The 15,655-nt window shown below is 31.5% G+C and overlaps 2 protein-coding genes across 2 annotated transcripts; both read left to right on the forward strand.

Moving 5' to 3' along the window:
- Window positions 1–6,154: 6,154 nt before the first annotated feature.
- On the forward strand, window positions 6,155–8,924 carry LOC132615822 (uncharacterized). Its single transcript, XM_060330412.1, has 2 exons — window positions 6,155–6,714; window positions 8,022–8,924. The coding sequence occupies exons 1-2, from the start codon at window positions 6,306–6,308 to the stop codon at window positions 8,522–8,524; spliced, it is 912 nt and encodes a 303-aa protein (XP_060186395.1). The 5' UTR covers window positions 6,155–6,305; the 3' UTR covers window positions 8,525–8,924.
- A 4,133-nt stretch (window positions 8,925–13,057) lies between these two features.
- LOC132615239 (uncharacterized) lies at window positions 13,058–13,764 on the forward strand. The gene is made up of 2 exons (XM_060329801.1): window positions 13,058–13,064; window positions 13,262–13,764. The coding sequence occupies exons 1-2, from the start codon at window positions 13,058–13,060 to the stop codon at window positions 13,762–13,764; spliced, it is 510 nt and encodes a 169-aa protein (XP_060185784.1).
- Window positions 13,765–15,655: the final 1,891 nt, after the last annotated feature.

Genomic DNA, 15,655 nt, shown 5'->3' on the forward strand with positions numbered 1-15,655 from the left:
GTCACTCCCTAAATTTTGGAATATATAAGTCGTGACAAAAATTAAAATAGAATGAGAACTATGGCACTTGTGACAAAAAAAAAATAGAGACAATCACAAATACAATAGTTAAATATTTATCTAGTGAATTGATTCTATGGCACTTGACTTATTTTTGGTTGCTTTGATTAGTTTGGTGAAGAAATTTGAGAAGAATTATTATTGATATTATTGAGCTTGATAGTTGAAGAAGACAAAGTAGATTATTGATTTTTTTAAATATGGGTTGATATACCTAGTTAAAATTTATTGGGATTGGTATTAGAAGGTTGGGTATAAAAAATGAAAACATTTAGAGTGGATCAATTTTGAAGCAAAAACGTGTTCGTTGAAATTTCTATGGAGCAAGTTTACCTAGTGACCAATTTCGAGCGTTGGTCAGGATTTGTGATTATGAAACCTGATGAGCTTTATAGTGATCCGTTATGATTATCAGGACTTGGCTGATTTTCGGCGATCGTCAGAATTTGTTCGGTGATCCATGAAAATCCTTTAGTAACTTTGTGGTTGATTTTTCTAACGATTTCTGCCCATAAATCTATCTTTATGAAAATAATTTAAACGAGATCAAAATTTCAATGGTATAAAATGTGCAAATCACCTTGGCAGATGAGATAATTAGGACCAGGTTGTACCGTTGGAGCCTGTGGATTGCATTAACACGATTACTGGGGGGGGAAAAATGAAATAAACGTCAAATGAAATTGGTAAAAATAAGTAATTGGGCTGATCATGCGAGGAAAATCATTGGGCCATGATTATTGGGCCTATTATGCCCTTGTTTGGGCTTTGGCAAAATTAGAACTTCATCGAAAATAAAAAAATAAAAAAAGGATATTTAGGCTTTTAGATTTTGTCCTATTTTTTAAAAGTTATACAAATATAGCTCCTGAAAAATTAGACTCGCGTTAATTCTCCATCTTATAATACCCTCCCCCATTTTCCCCTTCTTCTACTCCCATTTTTTTTTAAAATAGCATTATTTTGCGGGATCTAACTCGCTGTTAATTACAACTGTTACTGGATGGTATCCATTTTAAAGCTAGATAATGTACCTCAAGGAACACTTAAATCTATACGAAATAAATAGCAAACAAATTATAAAATGAGAACTTGGCGCTTCTTTATGTAGCGAAAGCGAAAAAAGTGGAATAAATCGCGGCTGGAATCACTAATCTGTAACGTTTGTTACGTCATGTCGAAGCAACCTTTTATATATATCACAACGACACAACCTAAATCCTAAATTGTGTACGAAGAAGAAGAGAGCGTGTGACAAAAACACTATCTCCCGTATGTATTAATCATACATTATAAATTACTTTTATAGAAAAATTATTAAGTTAAACAGTAATCACTATATTGTATTTATCCTATTGAGGTTTTAGAACACTTTTATGTATGAACTGTTATTTCCAGCTGTAAATTAACCGTATAGATGTATAGGGCAACATCTGTAGATACCAGATGGTCGTATCAAAAGGTGACACGTGGCGATGGCGACAAGTCATATCCGAGTCTGCGAATGAGGGATTCCAGGAAAGCATACGAAGCTCCGGATTAGTAATTTGGTAACCCCACTTCCGGAGGCAAAAACTACAAAGGGTCCGGAGGAGCGTGCCAACTCATCGTCCAATGCCATTCAGTGCAACCGCCCGACGACTCTAGCTCGAAGCCTCTCCAAGGCCCAGTCTACATACACTACTAAAAAAAGGCAAAAATCGACGGCCAAAGCCGACGGACTGCATCGACGGAAAATCGACGCAACACGCCCATCGGTTTACGTTACGTCGCTTTTCGAAAAACCGACGGACTGCGTCGGTTATGTAAAAAAAAGAAAAAAATTGAAAAAACCGACGGAGTCCGTCGGTTTTTTTTTTTTTTTTTAAAAGTAAAATAATGAAAATGTAGCAACTTGGAATCGAACCCGAGTATGCTCCTTGGCATTAAAGGGCTCCACCACTAGACCACTTATGTTCTTTCTTCACTTACATTGATATAATTTATACTATTTTTTCACTCTAAAAACCGACGGACTCGGCGATTTTTTTATAAAAAAAATTAAAAATTAAAAAACGGATGAAGTCTGTCGGTTTATTTTAGAAAACAATATAAAAAATAATTATATTTTAAAAATAACCAACGCAGTTTGTTGGTTTTCAAAAAAAAAAAGATTTAAAAAAATTATCGTGTCATCAATTTTTGTCAGTTTTTTAGTGGTGACAACTAGCTATGCTTTACTTTCATTTGTCTTGTTAATTATTACTTGTCATTTCATAATTTTGGTTACATTGATCCACGTGTCCTTGACCTCGCTTACAAATTCAACTGTACCGATTTTTCGTGTAAATAATAGAATTTTGTGTACTATTCTTTATAATGTTCATCCTCCACAATAATATTTCACTATAACGATCAAGTTTTATATTAAACCGATATTTCATATTATGTTATATTATATGTTTTCTATAATAGCTTTTCACTATATTAATCAAAAGATATCCATGCAAATAACGTCTTTATAGAGAGATTTATATGATTATATTTAGTCAAATGTTTCAACATAAATAAATTATGTCATTACTCACTTTATATTTTGCGTCCATTGTGTACTTGCACAATTTCCACTTAATGTTTTTGGTGGACTATTTTAGTACTTTTGGTCAATTATATATTGGAATTCACTTATCCTTCAATCAGGTCACATGCAATCAACAATATTAATTTTTAGGAGTATATTTATTTTTTCCATTATATAAGAAACTACAAATAATAAGTGGAGAAAGGAGCTTAGCTTTATCATCACTTGAGATTCAATGTATCTAGACGGAATTTCAAGTTCATTGAACTTGCCTGTATCTGGGAGCAAGAAAAAGATAAATAAATTGCCATTTTAGTACAAGCATTACGTATTCAAATTTCTGCATCTATGACTATACATAGGAGTATAAATTATTTTGGCAAATGCGCTCGTGCTTAATGAACTTATCTTATTGATCGGTGTTTGATTAAGACAGATTCGGAATTTGAAGTTATGTATTCTTATAATTCCTCCAAGTTAATGTTATAATAATGGGTTCACTGTCAAATACTTATAGATATTTAGTGAATTTTTTAATTAATACTCATATAAGGTTTGAGAAAAAGTTTCTAAGTTCACGTGAATCCATAACCTACGTATACTCTCTAAATCTGCCCTTATTGCTCGGAACAATATGGAATATATATGTCTTTCACTACTAAGAAATCACTATTTTCTCACTGAAAAATGTCTAGCGACAATTCCTACTGAATGTAGGTGGAAAAAACCTAAATAATAGTGTTTTCACACGAAAAAATCAGGAAGTTACCCAACGTTTCAATGGGAACCTGTTTTCCACCCTGTGTTTTCCCAGTGAGCTGTTCGGCAGGAATGACACAGGGAAATTTTGTTTTAACACAAATTTCCTACTGAATGTCAGTGGGAAAAACCTTATTTCTAGTAGTGTTTTATGGCTTCTCTTCTTTGAGTATTTATAGATATTTTGTGGATTTGATTACACACATATATATTACTATTATATATAATGGAGAATACCCATTTTTTGTAGTCTTCCCATGATTTTTTTCTCTCTTTTACTTAATTAAGGTTTTAATGACTTTGAAAATCCTTATACATTTTGGTAAATTTTATAATTTTATGAGCTTTTTTCATGCCACTAAAAGTGATAATGTCATGAAGATAGTGGGCCTCACAAAGCACACTTATACATATTTGAGTCTTTTCACTTATACATATTTGAGTCTTTCTTTTATGTGAAAATATTAGTCTATTAAACTTGTTTCAAATTATATTTTTCCTTAAGAATTTTATATATGCTTAATTATTGAGTTAAAATATATGTTAATTTGGATTATCGGATACTATAATCTCAAAAAATCAATCCAGAGAAATAAATGAAATTAATTGATATATGAAAACTCAATTTGGATTGTCGGGTACTATAATCTCATGAACAAATTTCAGTAAAATAGAAATTAGAATAGCCTTCTTTTGTTTGATTTTTTGTTTTTAAGAAGTCTAATATATAAACTAATAAAAATATTTTCGTTCAGATATCTTTTTGTACTTTAATATCTTAGAATTCTTAGAAAATGTCAAATTGATATTATAAAAACAAAGAAGTAAGAGTGAAAAAAAAGTTTAAAATAAATCTACAAATTTAATTTAATAGTCCGGATCAAATGACACCAGTTGTTAGGGTGGAAAAGTTAGGAATTCACGTGATGGCCGACATTCTAAATTCGCCCCTAGTGCTTGGAACAATGTGAAATAGGTCTTTTTTGTCTTCTCTTCTTTGAATGGAGACCATGGAGTCATTTTTAAGTTACTAAATGACTACTATACTGCTCAATAATTCCCTTCAAATTATTTTGATGATATCAACAGAGTGTTGTAATTAATAAAACACAAATGATTAACATTTCCCACTTGGTGCCTTTTAAGTCATAGCCATCTCAATCTTAAAACAATAGGTGATCAATAGTGAAAACATCTTTTTATACCTCTGGTGTCATTTTTTTGACCGATGTCTTTAATCCTGAACAAGTCAAAAATATATACTACTGTCACATGACATGCTTTGTTCGAAAAGCTAGAAGTTGATTCACATGATGATTATGAGTAAAATGGACTTTATTTTAATACGTTCCATTTACTACTTGCACTATTGATGAGAAAACGACAAAAAAGGTCCCTTAGCTTATGTTTTGAGGGTAAGTTCAAAATAATCCTTTTAAGTATGCACTTAACGTACAGTTGTAGTCCTTTAATTAAGTTTGTCACAAATTAACAAAACTAATCCATTACGTTTAAGGATAGGTTCAAAATAGTCTTTTGAGTATGCATTTAACAGGTTTGGTCCTTTATGTTTGTCGAAAGCTAACACTTTTAGTCTCTCGCAAAATATTACTGAAATCTGAACTATCTGTTAGATTTGATAAAAACTACGAAAAAAAAGATTTAATTATAAACATCAAGAAAATTCCATCAATACTACAATATGCAACACCAAAAACTACATTAGACACTAAAAAGATATTAAAAAATTAACATAAATTAGATCTCAAAAAGCTACGCCAAACTTTAAAAACTAATTAGAAATAGCAGAAACTTTAATAATGAATCATACGTGATTATCAGAACTCTTTTAGAATTGGGATATAAGAGTATGAGATGCATAATTAATTTAAAAGGCAATGTTAGCTGTTCAATTCACAAAACTAATTTAAGAAATAGAAAAAATTGCACTCTGATTTTTTTTAGATAAGAAATGTCTCAAATGATCTAATTAAAAAGTATTTGGATCCTAAATCAATATCATAAATATATATATGGATATAATTTCATGAATGATCACTCGAATTTTATTTCATTGCACACAAAAGTCACAAAAGTATTTTTTGTAACACGAAATTATTCAACTGTCTAATTAAATATCATGGAGAATCACTAATCTTTGCCTAAATATCACAAAATGTCACTAAATATTTTTTTTTTGGTAACAAAAAAAGTTCTTAAACTTTATCTTAGTATCATGTAGTACATTATGTTTTCTCATAATGACTTTATGTGATAAGAAAAAATTAGTTTAGTGACTTTCGCAATACTTAGCTAAATATTGGGTGATTTTATGCTATAGTAAAACAAAATTTGAGTGGTCATTCATGAAAGTCACCTAAAGTTTGAGCTTTTGTTAAAGTGTCAATTTTATTTATTTTTAACTTTTTTAATCCGGCGTTCAATACTCACATCGAGACTCGTATAAATTCGATTCGGAACAATAAAACAATTCCTAACAAACGGAACTAAAACCACACGCTTGAGGAATATTTTATTTTTATGCGGAGAACAGTTTAAATCGAGACTTATATAAAAGGTATATTATCGGATATCCCTTAAATTAAGCTAAAAGACGACCTTATTCTTATATTATGTCTACATACATTGAGTCATTCACTTTAACACAAATTAGTATGCCAAATTCGAATCTATTCGAATATACTTGTAGTAAAAGAAATCACTTTTATATATATATATATACACACTTCATCAACATAATGTCTTCATCTTACACTTTACAAAAAAACTCCATTAATGGTTAGTGGTTTTTTCTCTGTGAACATATTTTCTCCATGATTTCGACATAACTGAATCATTTATATTCTATTCCTCTTTTTAAATTCGAATCATTTCAAAAAAGAAGAAAATTTTGATATCGGAAAAAATGGCGAGATTCGTACCAGTGCAGTTTAAGAGAGTAATGGCCGCGTTTGATGACGTGGCAAAAGCGAGGATTTGTGAAAGCAGTGGTAGTGAATATTCCTCAAGCTTGACGGATTTATCGGGACTCGTAAATTCGTTTTTAGAAAGAGCTGGAGAAGAAGAAGAAGAAGAAGAGATAAATATTATTAATGAGAAATTATTAGATGAGTTTAATGAAGGAAATGTTGATAATAAGTGTTTTGATGAGTTGGAGATTAAGGAAAATTTGAGGAATTTGTTAAATTGTGATGAAAATACGAGGGTTATTATTGGTGTAGTGGAGAATGTATTGCTTGAAGAAAATGAACGGAGTTCGACTGAGTTTAAACGACGGTTGATGAATCGATTACGTGATCGAGGCTTTGATGCTGGTAAGCAGCTTTTCTGTTTAAAATATTTTTTTGCCTGAAATATATATATATACTTCATGAATCTAAATTGTATATACCATTTGTATAAAAAATTATGTGAGCTACGAACAATTTAGTGATAGTTCCTTGATTTGCATTGCTAAAAGGTGCTTAACTTTTATATATCTCCAAACACCTCAACCTTCTAAGAGCCCGTTTGGATTGGCTTATAAGTTGCTTATAAGTTGTTTTCAATTTTTTTGAGTGTTTGGCTAGCCAGCTTAAAGTCATTTTGTGCTTAAAATAAGCTCAAAAGAATAATTGGGCCCATTTGACTTACCTTATCTAAAGCAGCTTATAAGCTGAAAATAACTTATAAGCTAAAAAAAAAAGTTAGACTACCCTAACTTATTTTTTTTAGCTTATAAGCTGCAAACAGCTTATAGGCATAAGCCCATCCAAACAGGCTCTAAGTGTTTTCAGCAGGGGCGGATTTAGGGCCTGCCAAGGGCGTTCACCCGAACATCCTCGTTAAAAATTTACACCGAATATATAAGATATTTGTTTTTTATGTGCATATATAGATTTTGAATACCCTAAACACAAGAGAAACGGTTGGTTTAGTGGTTTAGGGTGTTCAAAATTCACCTTGAGGTTCCAAGTTCAAATTCAAGTCATTACATTTTTATTTTTCGAACCCCCTCAGTGAAAATCCTGGATCCGCCACTGATTTTCAGTTGTTTTTTGCTTTGAAATATTATTCTATTTAAATTATATGTACTATTTGTGTAAAACTACTAAAAATACAAGGAATTAATGACAGCAAATTTTATAGCTAAACAGTAAAATCGTAGCTAATTCTAGTTTTTCTAATTGTAATATGCATGCATACACTTTATACTAGCTTCTAGCTTCTAGCTCCTTGATTTGCATTGATAAAAGGTGCTTTACTTTAATATATCTTCAAACACCTCAACCTTCTAAGCGTTTTAGTTGTTTTGGAATATTTATGCAATCAAGCATAAAAAAGTTAGAATCATTAGCTTATTTCGTCCAAAACAACTAAAACGCTTAGAAGGTTGAGGTGTTTGAAGATATATTAAAGTAAAGCACCTTTTAGCAATGCAAATCAAGGAACTAGTGAAAAGCTAGTATAAAGTGAATGCAACGCACAATTTACTTTATATAAGATAATTGTGCGTATATAATAATGGAATCACTTGCAAGAAAAATAAAGCATATTAACTGCTACAATATGTTAAGACACACTATTGGTGCATATAAGTTAAATCTTTATCTAACTGATTTTGTGTAATTCCACCTTATAGGTTTGTGCAAATCACAGTGGGAGAAAGCTAGTAATCGTACGTCAGGAAGTTATGAGTATATCGACATTAATGTGGCCGGTAATCGCTACATTATTGAGGTTTCATTAGCTGGGGAATTTGAAATCGCTCGAGCAACGCCTTGTTACACCTCATTGCTCAAAATTTTCCCTCAAGTTTTTGTTGGCAAAGTAGAAGAGTTGAAGCAAGTGGTGAAAATTATGAGTAGAGCCATGAAGAAATCTATGAAAAAAATGGATATTTATGTGCCACCATGGAGAAGACTTGCTTATATGCAAGCTAAATGGTTTGGATCTTATAAGAGAACAACAAATGAGTTTAAAACAAATGAAAATTATGAAAAGAGTACTTTTGATTCTTCTTCAAAGAAGAGAGCTGTTGGATTTGTGCCAATGCCAACAATTTCTTTCTATTGTAGAGAGAATATTATTGCTTCTAATAGTGGCATTAAAATGGGAAATTTAGCTGCAGCTTTGAATGGATAATATCATGATGAATCAACAAAGATTATGGTACTTGAGTTAATTAAAAGTCTCGGGTTCGAGCCTATCGAACACCTGGTGGGAGAGCAAAAAAAAAAATGACGAATATAAGTTTGTTTCATTTGTTAGAATTAGAAAGCCATTCTTGTGTACGCAATTAGCTTTATTTTTGGTGGCTTTGGAGAGTAATATTATTGTTTAGTGGAGAAAAAAAATATTTGATTTCTCCAAGTAGTTGCGGTTGAGGGTTTTAATTCTAGATCTCATTAATTCTTTAATCCCTATATAGTAAGTCATTAGCAATTTAGCATGTTGCAAATTAATGCAATTTGTATATAGTTATGTACTTATCAAGTAATGGACAATATACAGAAAAATATATGCATATACTATTATTTGTGCGCCTCGGTAGCTTCTGGAACATATTTAATCTTTTAATTCTTTACCAAGGCATTGCACGATAAAAATATATCATTTTCTTACATGAAAGTAATTAGCATTGTATATATGTAAACTATATATCAGAGGAAGAAGTCATTAAATTGTTTCTTTTCCTTGTAATATGCTTAAATTCTGAAGTCGCGCTTAGATATAAAATAAGTCTAGTACCCTGAATAGTCTGGTGTTGAAATAATACACACCCACATTCTGGTGATTTTGTGGTTTGTGGGTGAAAAAGCATATTCTTGAAGTAATTCCGACTATCTCCAAATCTTGACTAGGAATGTGCAAATAAAGTTTCACATTAGTAATTGAAAAGATTGAAAAACTATATGGATATAAGCATATTCTAAATGTATTGTGGGATCTTTTAGGAAAAACCGTAGTTAGAATAGTTACTGTTAGAACCATCCTAACAGTAGCTGCATCTAGAAAATGGTTTATACAATGCATTTTTACAAGGTGACTTGCATGATGAGATTTACATGACTATGCCACAGGGATTTACTAGTCTGGGGGAGAAGGTATGTAGACTAGTCAAATCCCTCTATGGTCTAAAACAAGCTCCAAGAGAGTGGAATGCTAAACTCTCAGAAGCATTGGTCAAGTTACAGTTTTACCAAAGTCAACATGATCATTCCTTGTTTATCAGGAAAACTGCTCAAGGAATAATCCTGTTGATGACATGTTGATCACAGGCACTACTCTTAGCCTAATTGAAGAAACCAAAGTTGAGCTAAAGAAAGCTTTCAAAATGAAAGACTTGGGGGAATTGAAATACTACTTGGGAATAGAGTTTGCTAGATCAGACAAAGGCATCACTATGCATCAGAGAATATATGCATTAGAACTCATCTCAGAAGTTGGATTATCAGCAGCTAAACCAGCTGGGACACCAATTGATATTAATGTAAAATTGACATAAAAATAGTATGATAATCATATACTTAAAAAAAAAAAGGAAATCCAGGTCCCAGATGATCCTTTAACTAATCAAGCTCAGAACCTACTCTATTTAGCCATGACTAGACGAGATATTGCATTTCGAGTACAGACTTTGAGCCAATTTTTACAACAACCTAAAGCATCAAATCTTGAAGCAGCTCTTAGAATTGTAAGATATGTAAAAAAGCAACCAGGACAGGGCATCTTGTTATCTAGTAAACCAAGTGACACAATTTAAGCTTATTGTGATGCTGATTGGGCAGCTTGTCCCCTAACTAGAAAATCAGTAACTGGTTTCATTGTGAAGATTGGTGATTCTATTGTATCTTGGAAAGCTAACAAACAGACAACTGTCTCAAGAAGCTCAGCTGAATCTGAGTACAGAAGCATGGCAACAACAGTATCTGAACTAGTTTGGCTTGTTGGATTACTTAAAGAAGTAAATGCATAAGTGGATTTGCCTATAAACATCTATACTGATAGTAAAGCAACTATTCAAATAGCTGCAAATCCTGTCTATCATGAAAGGACAAAACACATAGAAATAGATTGTCATTTTATAAGAGAAAAATTGCAACAAGGACTGATTGCAACTCAATATATGCCAACCAAAGATCAGCCTGCAAATATCCTCACTAAGGGACTTAGCAGGGTACAACATGAATACCTTATGTTCAAACTAGGTGTATTAAATATCTTCCCACCACCTAGTTTAAGGGGGAGTGTAGAATAATACAAAAATATATAGCTAATATACAGCTGGTATACTGAAATTGTTAAGAGCATAACTAACTGTCCAAAAGTTAGTCATGCGCAGTTTTCCCTCCAAAAGCAGTTATGGTTAGTTAGTTAGCGTAGAGAGGTTAGTAGATTATATAAGATGTATTTCTATCACATTGTAAATCAATTCAATCAATACAATCTACTAGAAATGTTCTCTCTACTCATGTTCATCATTTCATTCTCTTCTCTTTGGTTAACTGGTTCATAACCAGTTGATCTTGTGCTAGTGCACTGTTATTAAGTTCGTTTAGTTTCTTGCACAATTAATTACAGATTCGCCCAAAGCTGACAATATTGCATTATATTACATTGTAATATTTTTGAGCTGAGCTGACAATGTTATATTAGATAAGACATAGCACATATGTAGCTACCGAGAACATGACCCTAGATAGGAGGATATGAAGGTCTAGGATTAGGGTGAAAAGTTAGTAAATAGGCGAGCATTGTCTAGTTTCCCTTATTATTATTATTATTATTATTACTCTCCTGTTGTCTTATTCTTCGATTTTTACTATTACCTATTATTTCCTTTACTTCGGGTAGTGTAATATTTATTGTTGTTACTGTTCTTTTCTTCATTATTTTCAACATGACTTCTTGACTACTGTATTTCCTTTCCAAACCTGCTTTGAAATACTTTATTTGAGTCGAGGATCTATCGGAGACAAGCTATCTACCTTCATTCACACCACACCACCATTCTCAGACCCCACTTTTAAGATTATGCTGAATATGTTGCTGCTGCTGCCGCTTCTTCACTATTAATCAACATGTACGGTAGGTATTAGCTAGTGAAAAGACTCTTGATGGCCACTTTACAACTTGGAGGATTTAATAGAAACAAATTTTCTTTGAATTAAACGACGTTAGTGATTAGACATTTTTAAAAAAAAAATAGTAAAGCTGTGACGACTAATAACGTATTTGTTCAATTTATCCCCAAGTAAATGACGATATTAGACTCTTAACAAGGAATATTAGTCCACTTCAAAACCTAATTACACTACAGGTTGGTGATAAAAGCAAATTAAAAAAAAAAGTGGATGATTGTTTGCAATGTCTATTTGTCCCCACTTGGTATTTACAACAATCAATTGAAAGATAACTGTAATTAAGTAATATATATGCATTCTCAGTGTAATATTGCTAAAATAAAATTAATTGATTTTCGTATAAACACTGGATGCGAGTAAGTATTTACCATTATTTGCGTACTAAATAATGACTTATTAGTATGTGATGATAGCAAGAAACAAGAAAATTCTCTAGACTGTATCACTCCCTATATCGGCGTTTGGCCATGAAAATAAGATATTATTCACTTTATTTGGAATTTTGACGTTGGAGTTGTGTTTGGTTATAATTTTTGTAAAGCATTTTTTGTTGTTTGAATGTACTGAAAGTGAAAAAAAAGTAAAAAAACAAGGTTGTAGTTGTTTTTCAATGGCTAAACGCTGATTTTCAAATAAAGTGAAATGATTTTCCAAAAAAGGTGAAAAATTCTCATGGGCAAACGGGTCCTTAACTTTTGGAATATATAAGTCGTGACAATTATTGTGACAAATAAATTATATAGAGACAATCACAAATAAAATAGTTAAATACTTATCTAGTGAATTGATTCTAGGCCGTTTGACTTATTCTTGTTACTTTTTATTAGTTTGATTGAAGAAACTTGAAAAATATATTGTTAGATTTTATTGAGCTTGAGTGTTGAAGCCGACAAAGTGAGTTTATTGATTGTGAAGATTTGAATCTAATGAATCTAATCATTAAAAATTATTGGGATTGTTAATAGAATGTGAGAGAAAATATAGAATCATTTAGAATTGATTTGGACTAGTTTGGTTCAATTTTAACGTGAAATACATGTTGTTGAAATTTCTACCCAATAAGTTTATAGCGATTTGTTGGAATCGTCAAGATCTAGTAACCAATTTTTGGCTCTAGTCAGAATTTATGACAAGAAAACCTAATGGACTTTATGTTGATATGTCAGAATTATTAAGCAGCCGTTTGGACATGATTTCATCTCATGAGATGAAATCATGTTTGGACATGTAATTTGAATTTCTCAAGTTGTAGTTTTTTTTTTATAAACATAAAAACCCCACAAGTTGTGAAAACCATAAAAAAATTTCCAATTCTTATACAATCTTACCAAATGAGTAAATCATAGTTCATAATAAAATTAATACGCTATTAGAAGGTCTTTCTAAAAAATACAATATCATTTGATCAAACTTTAGTTCAATAAAAAGGAAAATTTAACATGAATAGTAATGTGACTACTCTTTAATATAATCTTCCCACATGGTACGACCAATCTCTTCATTTCGAGCATGCATTTCCCGGCTGGTAAACATGACCGGTAAATTCGTTTTCAGTGGTAGTATAGAGTGAATGCAACGCACAATTTACTTTATATAAGATAATTGTGCGTATATAATAATGGAATCACTTGCAAGAAAAATAAAGCATATTAACTGCTACAATATGTTAAGACACACTATTGGTGCATATAAGTTAAATCTTATCTAACTGATTTTGTGTAATTCCACCATACAGGTTTGTGCAAATCACAGTGGGAGAAAGCTAGTAATCGTACGTCAGGAAGTTATGAGTATATCGACATTAATGTGGCCGGTAATCGCTACATTATTGAGGTTTCATTAGCTGGGGAATTTGAAATCGCTCGAGCAACGCCTTGTTACACCTCATTGCTCAAAATTTTCCCTCAAGTTTTTGTTGGCAAAATAGAAGAGTTGAAGCAAGTGGTGAAAATTATGAGTAGAGCCATGAAGAAATCTATGAAAAAAATGGATATTTATGTGCCACCATGGAGAAGACTTGCTTATATGCAAGCTAAATGGTTTGGATCTTATAAGAGAACAACAAATGAGTTTAAAACAAATGAAAATTATGAAAAGAGTACTTTTGATTCTTCTTCAAAGAAGAGAGCTGTTGGATTTGTGCCAATGCCAACAATTTCTTTCTATTGCAGAGAGAATATTATTGCTTCTAATAGTGGCATTAAAATGGGAAATTTAGCTGCAGCTTTGAATGGATAATATCATGATGAATCAACAAAGATTATGGTACTTGAGTTAATCAAAAGTCTCGGGTTCGAGCCTATCGAACACCTGGTGGGAGAGCGAAAAAAAAATGACGAATATAAGTTTGTTTCATTTGTTAGAATTAGAAAGCCATTCTTGTGTACGCAATTAGCTTTATTTTTGGTGGCTTTGGAGAGTAATATTACTGTTTAGTGGAGAAAAAAAAAAATATTTCTCCAAGTAGTTGCGGTTGAGGGTTTTAATTCTAGATCTCATTAATTCTTTAATCCCTATAGAGTAAGTCATTAGCATGTTGCAAATTAATGCAATTTGTATATAGTTATGTACTTATCAAGTAATGGAGAATATTCAGAAAATATGTGCATATACTGTTGTTTGTGCCTCTCATATTTAGCTAATCTTCCGCAACAAATTTAATCTTTTAATTTGAGCATATCATTTACTACTATTATAAGCTACAAAGCATTGCATAATACAGTACAAATATATCATTTTCTTACATGAAAGTAATCACGGTATAAATGTAAACTATATGTCATAGGATGAAATCATGAAATTGTTTCTTTTCCTTGGAATTTGGTTAAATTCTGAAGTCGTGCTCAGATATAAAATAAGTCTAGATACATTCTCTGAATATTCTGGTGAAATAATACACACACACATTGTGGTGATTTTGTTGTTTAATTTGTTGGTGAAAAAGTATATTTTTGTAGTCGTAATTCCGATTTATCTCCAAATCTTGGATGGTGCGAACAAAGTTCGCATTAATAATTGAAAAGATTAGAAAACTATATAAATGTAAGCGTATTCTAAATGTATTGTGAGGCAAAATCGTGCAAAATCTAATTCAAAGCGGACAATATCACATTATGTCATTAGTCATTTTGTGATATTATCTGTTTTGAGCTAAGATCACAAGGTTTCCTCAAAAGACTACTAGACCCATGTCTATCTTACACTTAGATTGTTGTTTTCTTGTGACTTCTTGGAAATCACAAAATTAAAGGATTTCCGGACAGGACTAAACGAGAAGTAAATATTATCGATATTGAAAACGTCGACCTTAGTTCCTTGATTCATTTCGTGGTGCGAAATTTATAATTGGAAATACAATCGAAGTATTTGGTTAGACCATTTGAATCCTTTGTTTGTAAACTGTAGGACATGGCCACCCTAGTTAAAGTCTCAAGAAACAAATAAGACTTGGTCTGTTTTTACACTAAAAAGATGAAAATATTCTTTTTCTACAATTCTATCGTCTCAGTAATCTTGATTCCTTGAGTTGCATATTCATGTACTTATACAACGAATTTTATTCTCGTACAGCTAGAGAAAGAACTTGTACTACTAAACAGCATACAACCAAATAGTTCTGGCTGACGCAAAAGAAAAAAAGTCTCAGTGCACTAAACATTATGCGTTTGACCTGTATCAGGGAAAACGCTGTAACAAAAAGAGGGTGAGATATAAACAGCTTACCTTGACACCAAAAAAAAGAAAAATCAACCATTTCAATTTATTGAGAAATAGGAAAATAAAAACAATACGGGGGAACTAGAAATACCTCTACATCAAAGAGGGTATATACTCGATTCATTTTACATTTAAAGATAATAGATTTGAAAATATATATATATATATATATGTCATACAATTTGCTTTTCAGGAGAGGATTAGTTTTATGGATGAGTTTCTCTTTGAATCGCAAGTCAGTATGTAATAATTATTAAATTTATAGTCAAAATACAAAGTTTGAGCGAAAATTACTTGTTTCACGTAAACCCATAGGTTAAAGGCTACATCCCACCCGGTATAAGGTACATAATGGTTGTAGAATATAACTTATTACCCCATATATGTACATATGGCACATCAATGTTGTATA

The sequence above is a fragment of the Lycium barbarum genome, chromosome 10 (genome assembly GCF_019175385.1).
Source record: "Lycium barbarum isolate Lr01 chromosome 10, ASM1917538v2, whole genome shotgun sequence".
Lineage (NCBI taxonomy): Eukaryota > Viridiplantae > Streptophyta > Magnoliopsida > Solanales > Solanaceae > Lycium > Lycium barbarum.